Genomic DNA, 18,882 nt, shown 5'->3' on the forward strand with positions numbered 1-18,882 from the left:
TGTTGTTTCACATTCAGCTTGGGTGGCAATTTGATAGATTCCTCTGGTATGATCTCGTAAGACAGTGTCTTTAAAACTTCATTCGATTTTCGAATACCGGGGTATCTTTCATTTCAGAGAGATTTTTTGACATCCGTAATCAATTTCCAAATGTCAGTCAAATGTTTATTTAGAGTATCTCTATGTTGATTTTTCATAATCTGAATTTCATCCTGAGTATTTTTGATTACAGTGTCTATTTCCCTATGCCATTCCTCTCCATGTTTTGTTATGTCTGATGCGAGTTTTCCATATATTTCATCTATTCCAGCTAACTGTGATTTTAATTCGGAAACCATTTCTTCAAATCCTGAAACGTCTGTCTAACACAACCTTATTAAAATCTGATTGAAAATTTTTTCTTTATTTTAACTAACTCTTGTAAACTTGTGAAATGATGCCTCTTATGTTGTTCAGAAGTAATACATTTTTGACACACTGGGTTATTACAATCTTCACATTTCAGCGACATTCTCTTCACAAAGATCGCATCGCACAACGTCTTGGGCACTGGTGTAGGGGTCCATTTCTTAAGCAAGTTCTCTTTTCTGTAAAACAACGTTAATCATAAGAAAATGTCTTAGATAAATAAAAGTTTCCCTGTAAACTTTTTTTAAAGAATGCAAAAGAATAATTACAAGTACATAAACAGACAGATTGAGAAAATAAAATGGTTTATTTTTGACCTTAAGATTATTGTTGTACACTAAATAGTAATACTTACATGATATAATGATGGCGGAGTCAATGGAAAACTAAATGTCCTTCTTTTATAGACCAAGTAAACATTAACGTTTACTTCTAAAAATATTTTTTCTAAATAACACATTTTTACCACTCACAAGTTATATTGGTCATTTTCAACAATGGTTTTATCTAATTTTTTCACCTTTGTTATCTTCCTCATTCAGCAATTTCTGAAAACTGATTTTGTTTCACTTCCTATTAGCTTCCTTCCTCGCTTATCCGATTTTAGAAAGTAAACAATAACATCTTTTAGGCGCTGCAAATTTGTAATTTACGCATGCAGATTTAGATTTTAAAAATCATTAAATATGTTTTCATGATCCTGTCATGAATTGTCACAATTTTGAATTGTCATTCAAAGAAGTGTGATTTAAAAGTCTGATCTGACAAGACATGCTGTATTATCTCCCAAAAGGAAGTAGGCATGATAAAGCAACAACAAAATCTGCTAGTGAAATGATAAAATAGAAGAATGTATATATTTACATGAACACATTTTGTAGGGAAGGATCCAAGAATTGACAGCTGAAATTTCTTGAGGAATTTATGGCTATGGAATAGACTTTTTATTTGACAGCCCCTGAAATATAGTGATTTTAAAAGAACATTTAAGGTTTCATCAAGGGTCAACATGTCCAAAAATTTATTTTTACAATAGCTCAAAAACCATGTGTTTAAAATAATGACAAGTTGATATTTGAAATATTATAATTGTATGTTTTCCCTGTATTCTGTCCAAATGTTAAGATTTGAAACCGAAAGCACATTTCAAATGGCCGATTTTATGGCGGATTTTATAGTGTCCTTTTGTCTTTATACATGTCATGCTTTCAATAGGAGCCTTTCAAACAACATTCATTTCATTAAAAATAAAGAATTAGGCAGGTGTATAATTATTAAATATGCAATTTGTTAAAATATATTTCTTTCTCGATAAATTTTTATATTTTTTAAATATTTGTTTTCAAGTGATACTTTCTATCTGTTAAACAATAGTATATTTATAAACTATAAAAGTTTTAGCTTTATACCGCACAACTACTGTAAAAATAAATTTCTGGGGGCAAATTTCTACCTATACTTGGCACTCACATGACAATTGAGGAGTTAGGATCCTTACCGTGAACAACACCTACTGTGCCATGGAACCTCGGTTTATAAGGTCTCATCCGAGGAACTAGTTCCCACGAGACGCATTGGTATTCAAACCCGCGACATAAAGATCAGCTCCTTACTATACGACTATTAAGCAGACCCTCTAACCACTGCGCCACGCTGGCTTTGACAATGGTATTTAAAGAACGGGGTAAAGTGTAACACACATCCCCCACTTTCCCCCCCCCCCCAACATTACTTATACTAAAGGAAATGTTCATTGAAAGGCTGATTGCCCCCCCAACTGTTTGTGATATAAGGAAAATAAAGTATTGTAGGTTTAAACAAAATTGGTGCTGAAATAAGTTAGCATTAAAAAACGTTGGCTTCAACCCACCCCCCTTCCCCCGATATAGGATTTTCGATTTTAGGAATTTTTTTTTTGCTTCTCAATTTTTTTCATGTAAGTAAAACAGAAATTTTCTCTGGCTGCCCCCACCCACTTTCAAAAACGATGCTACACGTTGCTGGACAGCATGGAGATGATAGGAGAACCGACCTGAGTAATGATAGTCAATTGCAATGTACAGATTGATTTATACATTTCTGCTCCAGTGTGCATTACATGTAATTCAAAAATATGTTAACAAATATATATAATATACTTTCAAATTCCCATTGCGCGCACGAGTCAATGTTTTGAATAAAATTGATCCAAAGAATGTACATACATATGTTGATATTTAAGATTTGGAATGTTCTAATAAATAGATGAAGGATATGGAGATAACGAACAGTATTCAATATGAAAGTCCATAAAACAATACAAAATAGAAGCAGAGCAAACACGGACCTCCGAAACATCAGAGGTGGGATATTGTGTGCCTTGGAGGATAAACGTGTATGGCAAACGAGATGACCAGATCACACACTCCTTTTCAGGTAATAACGGAAAATATTTCCGTCGTCAATTCGGTGTATAAATAATGGACTTACAATTAATATGAAAAACGTAAGATCAGCATTGTTGACTTAATGATAATTAAATTGTATTTGCTGACAAATTGTTGTATCGACCATAGATACTTACGAAATGATTACTTTAAACGAATCTAAACTGATTTGTTCCTGTTTTATCAACAGATTGTTTGTCAATAATTTATCGTTTTAGTAAATTTTTGTTGCAAAACGTATCATTAGAGCATATTCTTGCGTTTCGAATCAACTGAGATATATATTTGTGTCCAATCAGGTGATGATGGTATATTGCTGCAAAGTAAGGGAAGTTGAAGATAGACAAGTTTCATAATAGAGCTTGGTTGTTAGATTCGTTTAACGTCAAATTTTTAAGTAAAATATCCAATTAATGAAAAATTGTGTCAAAGACAAATGTGGTATCTTTTGAATGTTCAAGCGCATGAAGGATATATGATGTTTTCTGACGTAGGAATTTTGGAAACTGTACCATTTTTAATTGACTATACTTCGTTGATATATCTCAAACCTGTTGATACACAAAGTGTAATTTCTTTTTACGAATAAGATTTTACAAATCATGCTTTTTAGAATTAAGAAATGTTTGCTATTATAACTTACACGCAATTTTTAACCAACAGCAGGAATGTCAGCCAATGATTGTACAGAGATACACTGGTCTCCAAAAACCACATAGATATTGTCAATGCAGAGCAATGCTCACGCATCTCTTTGATGTCAACTTTAGAGTACCTGTGTGTGCAATCAGAATGTGTATTTGACAACCGTAATAATTTTGAAAGACAAATATAACCGACACATATCGAATTCGAAAAAAAAAACTACAAACAATATTAATCTATGAACAAGTATAAAACACCAATATTTTATAGAGGTATGATCACGCGTCTAGGGGGAGCAAGCATCGTCTTTCCATATAGTCCGTGAACCCTATGTATTGATGAAATGATCTGCAAAACCATTGTTTACCAGAATGGGTTTTGATAATGTCATGGTGATCGACCTTAGGAGCCTTGAACAATGACCTACTTTTAAATTTGTTCCTACTGCCGATATACAGCATATGGTTTGACATAATGAGTGCATTTAACATTATGCTTTACAGTGACCTTTGGAGAGAATTAGAATCATCAATGAGGCTCTTTTTTCCTTTCATATACCTTGAAATACTAGTAATGGTGATAAAAATTATATCACTGAGTTAACAACACTGTTATTTTGAAAAAAAATAGAAAAACAAATATGAAATTTTAAAACCATTCAATGGTTTATCTCTAAGCGACAAAGAGAATGTCCTTCCTTGATAGGTAGCCTTGAAAAAAAGCCAATGGTAAAGATTAAATTAAAAATAATGCTGGTTATTTGTATATTTTGCACTATATTGTATGGTACAAGTCAGAACTTTAAAGGTCACTACTCACGATGCCGTTATTTCTTCTATTCTATGAATTAAAGCTTTTCTTTAAAACGATAGTAGTTACTTTGCCATTATGTCCTTCTCTGGTAAAATACATGTATACAAATAGATCAAAAGATGACGAAAACTATGAAGAAGATACATATATTCAACTTTTGAAATCTCTTTATTTGAAACATCTATTATTTTACAATTTAAATCCGGAAAACGATGACCAGTGTTCATATGCAAACTTTCCATCATCGTCATATGTTCTTATCCAGACTTTATCATTCTTTTTCATTTTTATTATAGATGATGAAGATCCGGAAGATAAAATCGAACTACCCCTGGCGCCTTCCACATGATTATAACCAATAATATTTCCATTTTGAACAATTTCAGTGTTAAAATATTTTCCAGCTGCTGTGAGAATGGTCCACGTGAATGAGTAAATCCCATCCTCAGGTGCTGTGAATTTCCCCGTCGTCCCGTCATAAGCATTTCCTGTGTTCAGTTTTATGCCTCCAAATACAACAACGGCATACTTTCCAAGATTCTCTTGTTGTTTAGACAAACGCGCATGGAAAGCAATGATGTCTGTCAAAAATTTATGAAATCTATTACGTATTAAACTTTAAAAAAATATTCATTTATCAAAATTCTTTCTCATGATTTGAAAGTTGTAATAAAAAGATAAATTTAAATAAATTTTAAATTTTACACTTATAAGAACTTTTTGAATCATATTATTATATTTATCAAAAATGATATGAAAGGACTTTATGAAAGTGTCAATGAATCATTTTCCCCAAAAATCAAACTTTGACGGAAAAATATATAATTATGTTCTAAAACAGTTCTTTGATATCTTCAGACTTCAAACCACTATTTTCATAAGCCTTGACGTCATATGTTTAATATGACGATAGGAAAATGGTGTTTAATTAAAGTTTCCATGATTTCTGCAGACAAAGGTGTATTTTAGTCTAAACTTTTAAAAAAATCATAAAATCAGGTCTTTCCTGCTATTAATATTTTGATACAATGTGTTAAATGATGATATCAATGAAATATGTAAATATTGCTCTGGAGCAGGCCTGTGTTCTATAAATTTTGTAGTAAAAAAAGCAAATTTTGTCCATTGTTTCCTCTTAAAATCATACGAAATCCGATTAATTTGTGACGTTACAAAAACAAAATTGTCAAAATCTTTTTTTAAACTAAAATTTTTTTGTAAATTTAGATTCTCATAATATAAAAAAAAAATTGTGTGAGCACGCAGCAATGCATTAGTTCTTTCTTTTTGTGTAAATGTGGTCTTAATGTGTAACATTTCATGTGTGGGGAAAAAAGGGGGGGCGGTGTAAAATTTGGCGTTTTTTCAAAAGTATATAATTTTTTTTGGCTATGGAAAATTTGTAGAATTGAAAATTTATTTATCTTTATACCATTAAAGCCTTAATTGATGCTTTAAAAAATTTTAGCTAAAATTTATACGAAATAGTAAATTTTCCTTTAATTTCTGTTCCAGAACAGTTCATTGTTTTGTATCCCATTCCTTGACATACGGAGTGTGTACTTGGAAATTTACTGATGAATTCTTGGGGAGTTTGTATTGGTACACACTTCAAGCATTATGCATAAAAGTGAAGGAACTGTCTTGAAACATATTTAACCTATTTAAAGATACAAGCAGGGATTTTGTCTTATTTGAAAATTGTTATGAATAAAGTCAAAAAATTCTATTACAAAAAAATACTTACATATATTTGAGTATGTTTTGAATATTTTTAATCCGTATTCGCAATACATCATTTTTTTTATCAAATGTTCCAATATATATACTATAAACACAGTAATTAAAATGCAATATGAGAAGATATACATGTACATGTAAACTGTTTTTACAAATTAGGGTTTGAATATAAATATAATATCTTTGTAAGCTAAATAAATATTGAATTGTTGGCACGCGGCGATATTGTAGACGCCTTTTTGTTTTAAATATGGTCAGAAAAAATATCGTATTCGTGGTAAAGGTACATAGTTATCAGCGAATATGGAATATATTTAAAATTCCAAAAATTTATAATCAGAAAAATCCAATTCCTAATTTTATTTTCTGAAGTTAAACACTGTTTAAGATCTAATTTAAAAATATGAATTTTCAGTTTAAATTTGAATTAATGAAAAAATAATCAATGTATTTTTTATTGATCACAGTATCATATGAAGATCGGGGGCAAAGTGTAACACAGAAAGGAAATAAGAGAGTTGATTAGAGTTATATAACATATGTACAAATAAATTGATTGGTACATTTCTGCTCCAGTGGTACAGATATGCTTGTGTTGGAAACATATATGTTTTCAAATAAGTAAGGTATATTTTAAAATTTCCTTTTGCTAGCAGGGTTAAATCTAAATGAAAAAAAAATTAAATAGCAAATGATCGGATTAAAGTTTATGATATGAAAATGTTTAACTTTATTTTTATTATAACATAAATGTAAAACCATGTACATGTATATTATGATTCTAGCATTCCAAAGTGTGAGGAGATTTTTAAGTACACAAATTGAGTAGGAATTATCATACTCAATCTTTATAATGGTAGTTGCTTTGGTACATCATTAAGTCAGTGACACACATAGAAGAAAGTTTCTGTTCTCACGTCAATGTGTATATGTTTTGTTTTGTCAAAGAGTGATAAAAAACTTAAAAGTTGTTTTAAAAAAGTCTTTGAATTTATATGGATATAACTTAAAAAACTTGACATTCATCTTTGGTGACGATTTGATTTGGTTTTATTTCATAGGACAGAAGCTTTAAAAATGCATTTGATTGCAGAATTTCTTCAATTTTTAGTCTTGGCGCAGTGGTTAATCATTCTTGCTTCAGGATCAGTATATACTAGTTCTCCAAATATTATTAGTGCTATGTCGCAAGCTTTGTTCCCAGACTTTTATTGGACTGATTTCGGTAGTTTGACCTTTCTTGGTGGTTGGTGTAGAAATTGGGAGTCTCACATTCAGTTTGACTGGAATAATACTGTAAGGCAGTGTCCTTAAAATTTCATTTGATTGTAGAACTTCTTAAATATGAGATAAAGATTGTTTGACATCATTTATCAGTTACATAATGCCATCTAAAATGTTTATTTAAAATCAGTTACATTATGTCATTTATGTCATTTCAACCACTTTTATATCATTTTTTTTCGATCATGTATCCTCGATCCCATCAACCTGAGGAATGATCTTTCGTGCTCTGTTGAGCGAAGCTTCCTGAATTTTATTCAGAGGTTGCTGCTGGATTGATTTTGAATAGCAATGCAGGGCAGTTTTGAAGTTTCCTGACATTTCATAACAAATTCCTAACATTTGCCAGGATATGTCTTTGAGACATGAAGGTACGTGTATTGAGTTATCACTCTCAAGTAGAATGTGGAATTCAGTTAAAACTTTCTGGAAATTGCTTGCTTTAGTTTGCCAGACACATAGAAATTTCAGAAATAACAACATAACAAAAGGCGGGACGTTGATTGTAGATAAATTTTCCTGCCTGCTTGCTTTCTGTTCTAGTGATAATTCTTCAACATAAGTTATAGAATTATAGAGCTTAACGTTCCAGGTAACGGCTTTTCTCATCTTCATTGTCAGGGTATGGTCAAAGAGAGCATGGATATACTTTTCGTCATTCACATAGAGACAGTACATTAAGTATGGACATGATAACTTGACCTTTACTTTATCCAGAAGAGCCAAGGCTTCTTTATATCTAAACGTTTTGTAGCAGTACATTGCTTCTAACAAAGTGTTAGACATAAACCCAATTCTTGATGTCAGTTTTACCATGTAATGAGAAATTCTGTCAATGATGTACCAAATCTTATTGCTACCGTCTTTATACTTGTTGTGGAATAAGAAAGGTATATTCTGAAGTGAGACAGACAGAATATTTTCTAGACAGAGAAGGTGATACTCAGATAAATGTGATGATACGAGATCTTCTACAGAGGAAAGGTACCTCAGACACTTCCTTAAGTCACATTTTCCCAATGATGCTATTTCAAATATTTCTTTGAAGAATAATATATCAAAATCGACCTCAGAAATAATAGTGCTCTCGTCAGTACAGGGAGATTTCCCACGATTCTTTAGGGCATTCTGCAGAAAGGAATTGAGTGATGGACAATCCAAAAGTGATTCTACTCCTTTCTCAAAAAGGCCATACAGTTTTCTGAATAGATTTGTTTGTGCACAGCCATGTATGTTGGTGAACAAATTGTTTTCGGGGATGAAGAAACTTGGACATACTCCGAAGTAAACCCATTTTAGAATGGCTTTGAAGCAGGCCCAAAAACAGTGTAGAAAGTTCTGTGGACTCCATGTGGCAATTGTACCTTGTTGTATTACCCAGAAAACGGCCGTTTTCATGTGATAAGAGCAAAGCAACTTTTCTTCTTCATTGGTGTTTATTACTTCTTTCAGGAACATTTTTAACAAGCCATAAGTCAAAAACTGACAGTGATTCATTGTGTACACAAGCTTTTGCTCTGCCAAAGAGAAAGAAATTCTCCATTGCAATTCTTCAAACTTTGAACGTTTATGTCCTATAGGCACAAAATGGCATCCTTTTCGGGCAATTTCATGAACAATTTCAGGAGGAGGCCAAATTGAACATCTATCAATCCAGGATGAGGCAGAAGGTGGCCAAAAGTCACAAGAAAAACAGTGAGCATAGTCATACTCAATCGGTCCAAATTTCCCACTTCCACATGGTCCGTGCACAGAAGAATTTGGCATCACTGCTGAGCAGAAGACATCTCGAAAAGTAAAGCTTGAAATAAAAATATCTCCTTTGATTTTGACGAAGGAACTTGCAACTTGATTAAAGTTTGTTGGAGTGACCATCTTCAGCAGAGAAAATCCCGGTGGGCAGTCATCTGTCTCTGCAAGAATTAAAGTCCCCTGGACTGGAGAATAATTCTTAACTTGATCAAGGCCCCAGATGACGGTGTGGTCACTTAGCCAATATATAAAGTCCCTGTCAGATCCCTGTAGTCTAAATCCCTCCCTGTGACTACCACTTGTGTACAAAATAACCTGAGTTTTTCTTGGGTCATACCTTTTAGTCTGATTTTCTATCAATTCTCTCATATCTAGAACATCCCTTCTCATGGCTAACTGTTTTGATATCCCGATACGACTACACAATCCCATAAACACGAGTTCCTGTGTCCTGCTATTTCTGTAAAAATGAATCGAGTCAAAAATAGTATATCGACATTTTTGAATTCCTTATTTATAATGTTTATAAAGATTTGTAATATATTTTTCAATTTTAATTTTTTAAAAACTGAAATTAGAGCATACTTACATGGAGGCCATGTCTTTTCGTGCGATCAGGTGATATATACCTTTGCGAAAAATAGTACACTTTTTATCTATAATTACAGAGATAACAGTCTGAGGTAAGTAAACGTTTTATTTCCTGTCCACAAAATAACATGCAGTGATAAACAGGGTTAAAATAAATTCTCTGTGCTAACATTACTAATGTATCTTAATTATTTTTTTTTATTTTCGGATAGAGATATTTCTCTAGTAATTACAAGTATCCCGATAACTGTAAAAGTAATCTTTCTATGGGTAAATTAATAACGCTTGCCGAAACTTTTGCTAACAAATATTAAAAGTGTTGCTTTTACATCATATTTCATGAACCTCAAAAGAGCTATTGAGTCATTTCATTGTTTTGTTCTTAGCTGCAGTTCTGTAGCGTTATGGTTTTACATATTTGTCTTTGACCATAACGCTACAGATCCCGTAATGCAAAAAGGTGCAATTTACGGCGCAATATTTTTTGCGCACTTTATGGGAAAATTTCTCCACTTTCTAGCATTATTCAATCAACTACCGTCCACTCCCTAATTCTAGACACATTCTGTAGCCAATATATATATTTTATCCACCTCCCAACCATTTATAGTTGTCTCTACAGGCAATAAACTCACTTGAAGTGAATTTTCAGCAATCTTACATATAATTTTAACCAAGCGACTTTAGAACTTGTAAAGGGGACTATAAAGGGTAGGTAGATGGATAAAATATACGGATTAGTTAAATAATGTGCCTAAAATTAGGGAGTGAAAGGTAGTTATAATTGACCGAAACTTTTGCTAATAAATATTAAAAGTGCGCAAAAAATATTACAGCACAATTCACCTTTTTTGCATTACGGGATCTGTAGGGTTAAAAGAGCAAATATATAAAACCATTGCTTTTGTTTTTTATAGGGAAAAGTGGCTCACGTGATATTTATGTGATTTCTTTTTATTTCAAAATTTTACTACGAATATCATGTGATCTGACTTGTATGATACATGTATTCACATATTGATTTTTATGTGAATTTTTATTTACACGATATATATATGTGCGATATATATGTTCTTTATGTAATATTCAAATAAAGTCAAATCCACATGAAGTTTTTATATAAATTAGGTTGTGTTTTTCGTTTCTTTCTCATGCAAAGAATTCACATGAATTTCACATGGATTTGATATAAAACGAATGGGAGCTATTTTTGCTAATTTACGGAGAGCAATCTGTCAAAAATTGTCGGAGTAAACATTCTGTATCTTTGTTGGATTTTTTTTCTCTCTATGTGATGTTTGCCCATATTAATTTAAATCTAAATACTGATAAGAACAGACTACAAAGTAATGAGCGGAAAAAACCAGCCGCGGGGCATCATTTTCCTTCTAATAAAATGCCTTTAAAATGTTATAAACTGTGGAATAATATCAAAAGCGAAAGCGGCCGGTATATTCATCATGTAATTTTTTTATTTACCTGAAACCTACAGTCATGTCATTAATATTCATAATAAGGCGCGGTTGAGTCCCGGAAGTCGGAGATGGTCAGAAAGTTATTTTTATCTGTTGATATGGTCTCGTAGTGGACAGCAAGCCTTATCTAAGGTATGTAGCCAGAAACATAGTTTGTGAATGAGAGTGAAATGAATTAAGCAAACATACTTTTCCTTCTTTACTTAAGCGAAAATTAATCGTAATTCAGAATAGAAATGATGGATTGTTATAAGCAGCAAGCTGTCACACGTGTACATGTTTAATGCAGAACTATGTGCACGTAAACATCTTTGTGGGTTTTCCGTTGTGTAATTCTAAAAGGAGGAAATTTTTGTAAGCATTTCACTACGCCACTGTTCACAAACCGCAAGAATTAAAATAATTGTCAATATGTATGTATATATTGTAGCTAGTGCCCCTGTAAGTATCGTGTATGTGGGTCACTGATTTGTATCTACTCTGACATTTGACAACGCAAAGCTCTTGTATTCAGCGTGCTAGCAAAGGCCATCTGATAGATATTTTTGGATATTTTATACTGTATCTTGTAAGTATAGCTCTTGATCCATGAAAAACCGTTTAAATTGATGTCGTTTAATTATTGTTTCCATAATACATTTTCCAACATTTTCTAAACGTGCTCTTTAAACATATATTTCAGTTGCTTTAGTGTTTGTCATGCTCGCCCTCCGTATCTTTGTCTTTCCATTTTTCCAAATTTGTTTACGATGCATATATATGTGTTTAACAATTTATAACAACCTTTTTATAAATTGTGCATATTCTAAATCTCTTCTCTGTTACCTTCAACAAAAATGGCGCGGATCATAGAATATGGTCGTTTAATTCTGTTTATTTATGTCCCTAGCTGTTGATTAAGTTGTTGACTTTCCACTGAAGAGTGTTAAACGAAAATATTTGACGGTCTTTTTTACTTTTTTGCTTAGGTCATTTTTAATGACAATGTTCGAGGGACATCAAGCAAACAAACACATTTAAACACAATTTTTGGCTAAAAAAACGTGGCGCAGTTATTCTTTGTTTGATGTTGTTGAGAGTTACATGTATACATGTACATTTACACATATTGTGGAGAGTGTTTCAAAGTATTTTGTTTTGTTTTTTTATCTTGAAAGGAAGCTCTAATTTTTTATAGTCAATTATCACTTAACACGATTTCAACAAAAGTTTTCAGGGTATTTTAATTACTTTTTTATGCACTAAAACGTTCATGAGATAGCATATCAAGGATGTCAGCTAGGTTATTTTACCTCGACGTTCTCTTTCATTTTTATCTCACTTTATTCCCTTTAAGCTACAGCTAATTTTACTTCTTTCATCATATACTACTGGCTATCTGGAAGAAATAAGGACATTTTTTTAGTTGAAAGACAAATACAACTAACTTCAATTTATGTATAAGTTGGAGCATTCTTGTCTTATAGACTAGTATAATTTTTTTTTAATTGTTTTTTGCAACCAGTGAGGTCATCGTATATATTTGAGGTTTTTAATTTTCATTTCAGTAATTGAACCGGACATGGATTTCCTTCCGGAATATGTTCCTATTGACATTGATGCAATATCCGGTATTCCGACCCTCCATTTGTCTTATATTATGGAGATTCTTATCCCAAGACGTTATGTCGGTAAAGAAAGAATTCGGGACCAAATAGACAAAGTATTTAACGGAATGAATGCAATACAGCTTGATGATCTGAAAGTAATCCCCATTGGAAGCAAAGCGGAAGGATACAACATTCCGGACGCCGTACTTGCCACTAGAGGGAGTATCGAGTTTATGTCAGATGTTGATGTCATTCTAACAAATGAAAAAATCATGGTTTGTGGTGACAAAACAAAGATGACCGATGAAAAATATATGATGTATCTGGATACAGAAAACGTTCATCCAGGATACTGTAGGGTTAAACTAATAAAGAAACCCAAAATGGATCATTTTGCCGTGGTGCATGAAGTTGAAACTAACTCTTACTTCATGAGTGGAACGAAGTACCAAGAAGAGTTTCTAAATCAGATTCCGATGGATTCAGAAGCTGAAAGGGAAATGTATGAATTACATGGACCAGCTCTCCAATATCAAGATACAAAACCTTTCACGTATGACAGACGTCATCAGAAAATGATCAACCCTTACGACCATATACATGGATTTCACTGTGATGACTGGCCAAGTGTTGCGGACGAGTGGTTAAGACGGCAACGCACCAATGATTGGATGAGTTGTGAACTCATTGAAACAATCGTTTCCAAGGGTTGCTATGCTGTTCCGGTGCCTCACAAATTGAGCAAAACCCCCGAGGTCGAATGGCGGATTTCATTTGCTGAAGTTGAGCAGATGATCGCGAAATGTGCAGTCACCAATGCACAAAGACAGTGTTTCATTTTTCTTAAGCTCTTGAGACATCAAATTCAGGAGGAAAGTTCACAGAAGTTTTTATCCTCCTACTGTCTAAAGAATGTCTTTCTTTACTGCTGCGAAAAACTCCCTGTCAGTGCTTGGAATGAAAATCCAGGGTCCTGTATTATGTATTTGCTTGACTGTGTAGCAGTTTGCTTACAACTGGGTGTCTTGCCCAACTATTTCATTCCAGAAAACAATCTTCTTGACCTTTTCACCGAGGAGGACATTAACAAGTCTGTGCTTTTACTGGAAATGATAAGAGAAGACTTGTTATCACCCGTGTTAAAGTTTACTGACGACCACGTCATGGTATTTGAACGGAACGGATGCTTGACCACAAGAGTGATTTTTAGGTCCGTAATAGCGTCTGTGTTAGAAGATATTCCTTCTTACACCGAAAATAGGAATATAGTAGCGTCTTTGACTGGTCCTTTCATGAGAACACAATGCGATATAGCTTTGATCAGACTGAAAGAAAATTGTAGTCCTTTTCAATATCATCAAGCCTTCTTCGATTTTTTCTTAAGGTCACATTTGCCAGCTATTTATATCATTGACCTACTTAATCTCATTGGATTGAATTTAGGCGATACTGAACTTACCCAGAAATATTTCGAATCTCTCCTACAACTACAAAGCGTTTATCCAGATGTTGTGAAACTGAAAGGAAACTTGGCGTGCATGTATTTTGTTGGATCTCAGTTAGATAGCTACCATACAAACGAACAACTTTCTAGAGCCGAACAACTTTTCAAAGAGGTTCTTGCTTCAGAGGGCGTACATTTCGCAACAACCATTGATTTTGCAAATTACTTGTGCCATGTACAAAAATGGAGGGAAGCGACACTTCTTCTGGAGCAGTTTGTCCATTTGGAGGAGAAATCTAACCACCTTAGTAACTGTTACAATACAAATGAAAATGTAACTCTTGACCAAATGTTACAAAGGGAGTTTTCTCATACAAAGATGCTTCACATATCCTCGTTAACTTTGGCATATTATTATCTGATAAAATGTTACACCAACTTGAATCTGCCATTTTTGGCTATCCTTACGAAGTTTGCAGAAAACTGTTTCGTTACTCAAGTTGGAATTGACTTTCAGTTACTCGGATACTGCTATGTGAATTGTGAAGAATACAACAAGGCATTTGATTCTTTTGTGAAAGTTTTAGAATTGGATCCAAGTAATGATGTTGCTGCTGCAAATGTTTCTGTTTGTCAACAAAATATTATACCTGAAAAAAGTCAAAACCACATCAGACTAAAGAAGATGTTGTCAAAAGGATTTCTTGTTGCCATAAAAGTCATAGAAATGATTGTGCGAAAACATTTGATATAAAGTTACAACAAATTCAACATTTTGTTATTCATAATATAGACGCAAACTGTTGAAAATATCAGAGGTGGGATCAAGTGCTGTGAAGGTATAATCATTCCCTATTAAAGTCACACCTGCCATGTGCTCCTTGTTATGTTCGGGCAAATAGAAAATACCGTAGACAATTCAGAGTAAAAATAATAGTCTAACCATTGTATGATAAACGTTAGCCGTGCGACCTAACGATAGATTAGATTTGCTAATGACGCCAACAAAAGAATTTGCAAGATGTTGACTATAAACAAGGCTGTAGATATCCTTGTGGCATGAACTTATTTGTCAATTGATTGCCTCGGTTAAGAAATTGTTCCTACGTAGAACATGCTTTTGCGTATCAAATCAGGTTAATAAAACCAGTTCCATTTCATTTTCTATTATATAAGCAGCTGTCAATGTGTTGTCTTAAAGCCTTTCAATGTTATTGAATTTCGGTCTGTACTTGACACTAACTTACGTAGTCAAGTTAGGTAATCGTGGATATGCAGATTATGACAGAATCACTACCTGAGCAGGATCACATCTACAAATTAAAATCATATATACATGTACCTTTAAGGCTTATGGAGACATTTTTGAGGTGGCTATAAAAGTAATGTGCATTTTAAACGCATTCCAATTAAATTACGTCCCCTTTAATTAAAATGAGTGCACCAAAAATGGCAAAAATGCACTCTGTAAACTTGTATTGCACGGAAGAGGTTAACGTGACTGAGGGATGTGTATTTATTGTTTGTGTATTGTTTAATTATATAAATACATTCTTTGTTCACAAATTCTAATCTCCATAGATATCTTTGCGATAATGTTCAATATCCCCTTATCTGTGACGTCATCAATACGGTTCTTGCTCAAACGAACCAAGTATCAATAAATGACAAACACATCTTTCTATCATCACAGGATTTATTTATCGGTTTAAATTCTAATCAAATCTCGGCTGTATTTATCAATCAAACTTTAGAAGTCCACTTAGAATAGGCATAGCATATCAAAAAACCAAATCCTGTTTCTACGTTCGAGTGGATGCGATGTGTAAAACTGATTAAGTATAGTGATTTATTCCTCTCTATTAAACTGGAGTGTTTTTCTCAGCTGTCAATGCATGTTCGGTCAAATAGAAGAAATAATCGGGATTAAAACATCCAGAAAGGTAGATACGATTGAGAAAATCGACGTGTGATTAATTTTCTCTCAGATTTACTAGAGGCTCTTTATTCGAGTGTCAATACGAATACACAGACACAGTCCTGAAAACTGAGCCTCAATTTGTTTGCGACCTGATATGGGACTATTAATCGCCGATCATTAAATGTATTCTGTTCTTTTTAAAAACACATACTTGAAGCATTAAAGTTTTGGATATATTGGTGCTATAAAGGGAAAAGCCCTCCTTGATAGGTGATTGAAGCTTTAATACAGGGAAGTATTTCATTTCGGATACATATTGAGTCACAAAAGGTGTAAACAGGTAAAAACATGGATTCGAAAGTTGGAAAATAAATTCGAAGGTTGGAAAATAAAGGGTAAGTTCATTTTTGTAACTACGGTGAATATTTTTTGTAGCAATTTAAAACTTATTAGCTAGTTTCTCAGAACTGATAACGATAACTAAACATTAAGAAATCGTTTAATTATGAATAAAAATGTTTTAAAATAGCGAAATAGAGATGGACACTTTTTACGCAGAATAAATATCTTAATAACTGTGTATACTTTCAAATATAAATTATTTAGCAAATTATACAAATAACCTATGAAGACGTATATAATAATATAATATGTTTTGGCGAAAATATGAACTCTTGAATTCAATGATCTAAAAAGTTTTTAGGTTTTTTGATATCATTCTTTGCTCTTCATAACCAAAAAATTCTACAAAGTATTATATCTGTTTCGATTTACAAGTATTCTTTCAGTAAAATTTATATTTTCAAATATAAATTATTTTATATTTACCAATGATTGTGCCAGTAAAGCTAGGATTATGCCGAATACATTAAAGGAAATGATTACTTTTTCAATTAGATCTTTTGATCTCAAAAAAGATAGTTATACGTAATTGGTGGAAGATTTTAAAAATAAAAGTATTATATATACCTTTCATTCGATACCGTTAGGATCAGATCATTTCCCCTCAGTTTTGCGAATTTTTAATGTTCCTAGATTTAACTACGTTTAAATTTTACTTTTAAATGTGTACGAAAATACATGTACAAATTTCGGTGTATATGTTCTTAAACTTCTATTTTGGGTTCAGTCCATTATCTTCAATCATTTGATACCTTTGAAGTTTTTATAGGCTTGATTTAAAATTCATACGATATATTTATATAGCGTTTAAAGACAAAGATTGAGAACTGATATATTGGCATGTTAAACCTTGAGTGTTATCAAAATGTAACAAATGTGGTAGGAAATATTGGAATGTAAAAATTTAAACGAATGCATTTTGAATTGTACCTTTATGGTTTGGACCACGAATTCTTGTACAGTCATACTTAATTCTCTCATATAAACTTGTTTGTAATATTACTAAGCTATATAATTTACTTAAGTATTTTTGCACTTCTCTCTTCGTTTTAATTCAAATATACCTAAAAATTATTTTTCAGAAAATTGAAGGCGCTGGGTTTTCTTCATTTTTATCTATACATTTCTTTACGGTTTTGTGTATTGGCAACATTCATTTATTAAATAACTCTCAGACCGGTGTATGAATGGAATACCAATTAAAAGTAAAGTGCAAAAAAGATTAAGACTTGTTATTAATAGACCATGTAAACACTTCAATGGGTATAAGAATTAAGAAACATTGGAATAAATCCAGCAATAACCAAACCCGTGTCTTACTTAGTCATTGCGCCTTTATATTCTAATCCGAGTTTTCTCAGACAAACAAATGATGGTCATGAAAGCACCACGTTTCAATATTTGTTCAGTAGCCTAAAACTAATTGATATGAAGAGAATTTAAACCCCAATCATAATTTTACAGGGTTGGATTATATCTGAAGTTCATAATTACATTCGAAAGTTTGGTCTGGAAAGGAAAGGCGATGAAACACATCGACGATCGTGCTTGAAGCAGAGAATCTATCATTAATCTCTGTAATTTCACGATTCTAATCATCAGATGAACTAACATCAACATGTCATTGGATTTATTTGAGACAGTTTTCAAAGAAACTTTTGTATTGACTGACAAACGTAAGAGGGTCGGTAACTACAATATTGGACGAGTGTTAGGGAAGGGGGCTTTTGCCACCGTGAGGTTTGGGACCCATCTCCTCAGCGGAGAACATGTGAGTATATTCGTTACTATTAATAGACAAATTATTGAAAAAAAAATCTACGTCTCCCAAACTTTTCTTGACATCTGGTATTATCAATATGAACTAAAAAATCTATTCTTCAAAAATGTTATCGAATTAAAATAATATTCATGACTACTGATTCAACTGTTTTATTTGTCAATCTGATTGAAAGCACACAAACATCCTTAAAGTTGATGATATATATTTAAAGGAACAATTCTTTGTTTTATAAACTTAAGTATATTTGGGACTGAAACTTAATTGACATATATATTACTAACTTTTGAAGAAAGGAGTATATGAACACAATATGTACTTATATTTTAAAGGCTGCCATTAAGGTGGTACCAAAGAAGTCGATCCTTCAAAAAGAGAGATCAAAGAGAAGATTTAACCGAGAGTTATACGCCCTGAAACGTCTGGACCACCAGAACATCGTACGTCTGAAAGAATGGATGGAAACGGACAGAAACTTTTACTTAGTACTGTCATACATAAACGGGGACACACTTAAACAGTATCTAAATGACATGTAAGTAGGGTTCAATTATGGTACACGTTTTCAGTTTTGTATTCATCTGTATTATACATACATTTATCCTGATTTCA

At 32.6% G+C, this 18,882-nt stretch overlaps 3 protein-coding genes across 5 annotated transcripts; 2 read left to right on the forward strand and 1 right to left on the reverse strand.

Annotated features, from left to right (window-relative positions):
• Window positions 1-7,161: 7,161 nt before the first annotated feature.
• Window positions 7,162-9,688, reverse strand: LOC134277194 (uncharacterized). The gene is made up of 2 exons (XM_062759523.1): window positions 9,658-9,688; window positions 7,162-9,528 (listed from the first exon to the last, which is right to left on the reverse strand). The coding sequence occupies exons 1-2, from the start codon at window positions 9,666-9,668 to the stop codon at window positions 7,500-7,502; spliced, it is 2,040 nt and encodes a 679-aa protein (XP_062615507.1). The 5' UTR covers window positions 9,669-9,688; the 3' UTR covers window positions 7,162-7,499.
• Window positions 9,689-11,178: 1,490 nt separating this feature from the next.
• Window positions 11,179-15,034, forward strand: LOC134277309 (uncharacterized). Of its 3 annotated transcripts, XM_062759632.1 has the most exons (3): window positions 11,184-11,266; window positions 11,565-11,702; window positions 12,682-15,034. In XM_062759632.1, exon 3 carries the CDS (start codon window positions 12,696-12,698, stop codon window positions 14,919-14,921), a length of 2,226 nt encoding a protein of 741 aa, XP_062615616.1. In that variant the 5' UTR covers window positions 11,184-11,266; window positions 11,565-11,702; window positions 12,682-12,695; the 3' UTR covers window positions 14,922-15,034. The 3 variants fall into 3 exon arrangements, with proteins under 3 accessions (XP_062615626.1, XP_062615616.1, XP_062615634.1); XM_062759642.1 differs by lacking the exon at window positions 11,565-11,702 and having other exon boundaries at window positions 11,179-11,266; XM_062759650.1 differs by lacking the exons at window positions 11,184-11,266; window positions 11,565-11,702 and adding an exon at window positions 11,363-11,488.
• A 3,074-nt stretch (window positions 15,035-18,108) lies between these two features.
• On the forward strand, window positions 18,109-18,805 carry LOC134277239 (uncharacterized; the record flags this gene model as incomplete). Its single annotated transcript, XM_062759560.1, has 2 exons — window positions 18,109-18,261; window positions 18,603-18,805. Coding segments are annotated over exons 1-2 (356 nt in total), but the record flags the coding sequence as incomplete, so codon positions are not given.
• Window positions 18,806-18,882: the final 77 nt, after the last annotated feature.

The sequence above is a fragment of the Saccostrea cucullata genome, unplaced genomic scaffold, assembly GCF_032062105.1.
Source record: "Saccostrea cucullata isolate Sc308-1 unplaced genomic scaffold, CSIRO_AGI_Scuc_v1 ctg631, whole genome shotgun sequence".
Classification (NCBI taxonomy): Eukaryota; Metazoa; Mollusca; class Bivalvia; order Ostreida; family Ostreidae; genus Saccostrea; species Saccostrea cuccullata.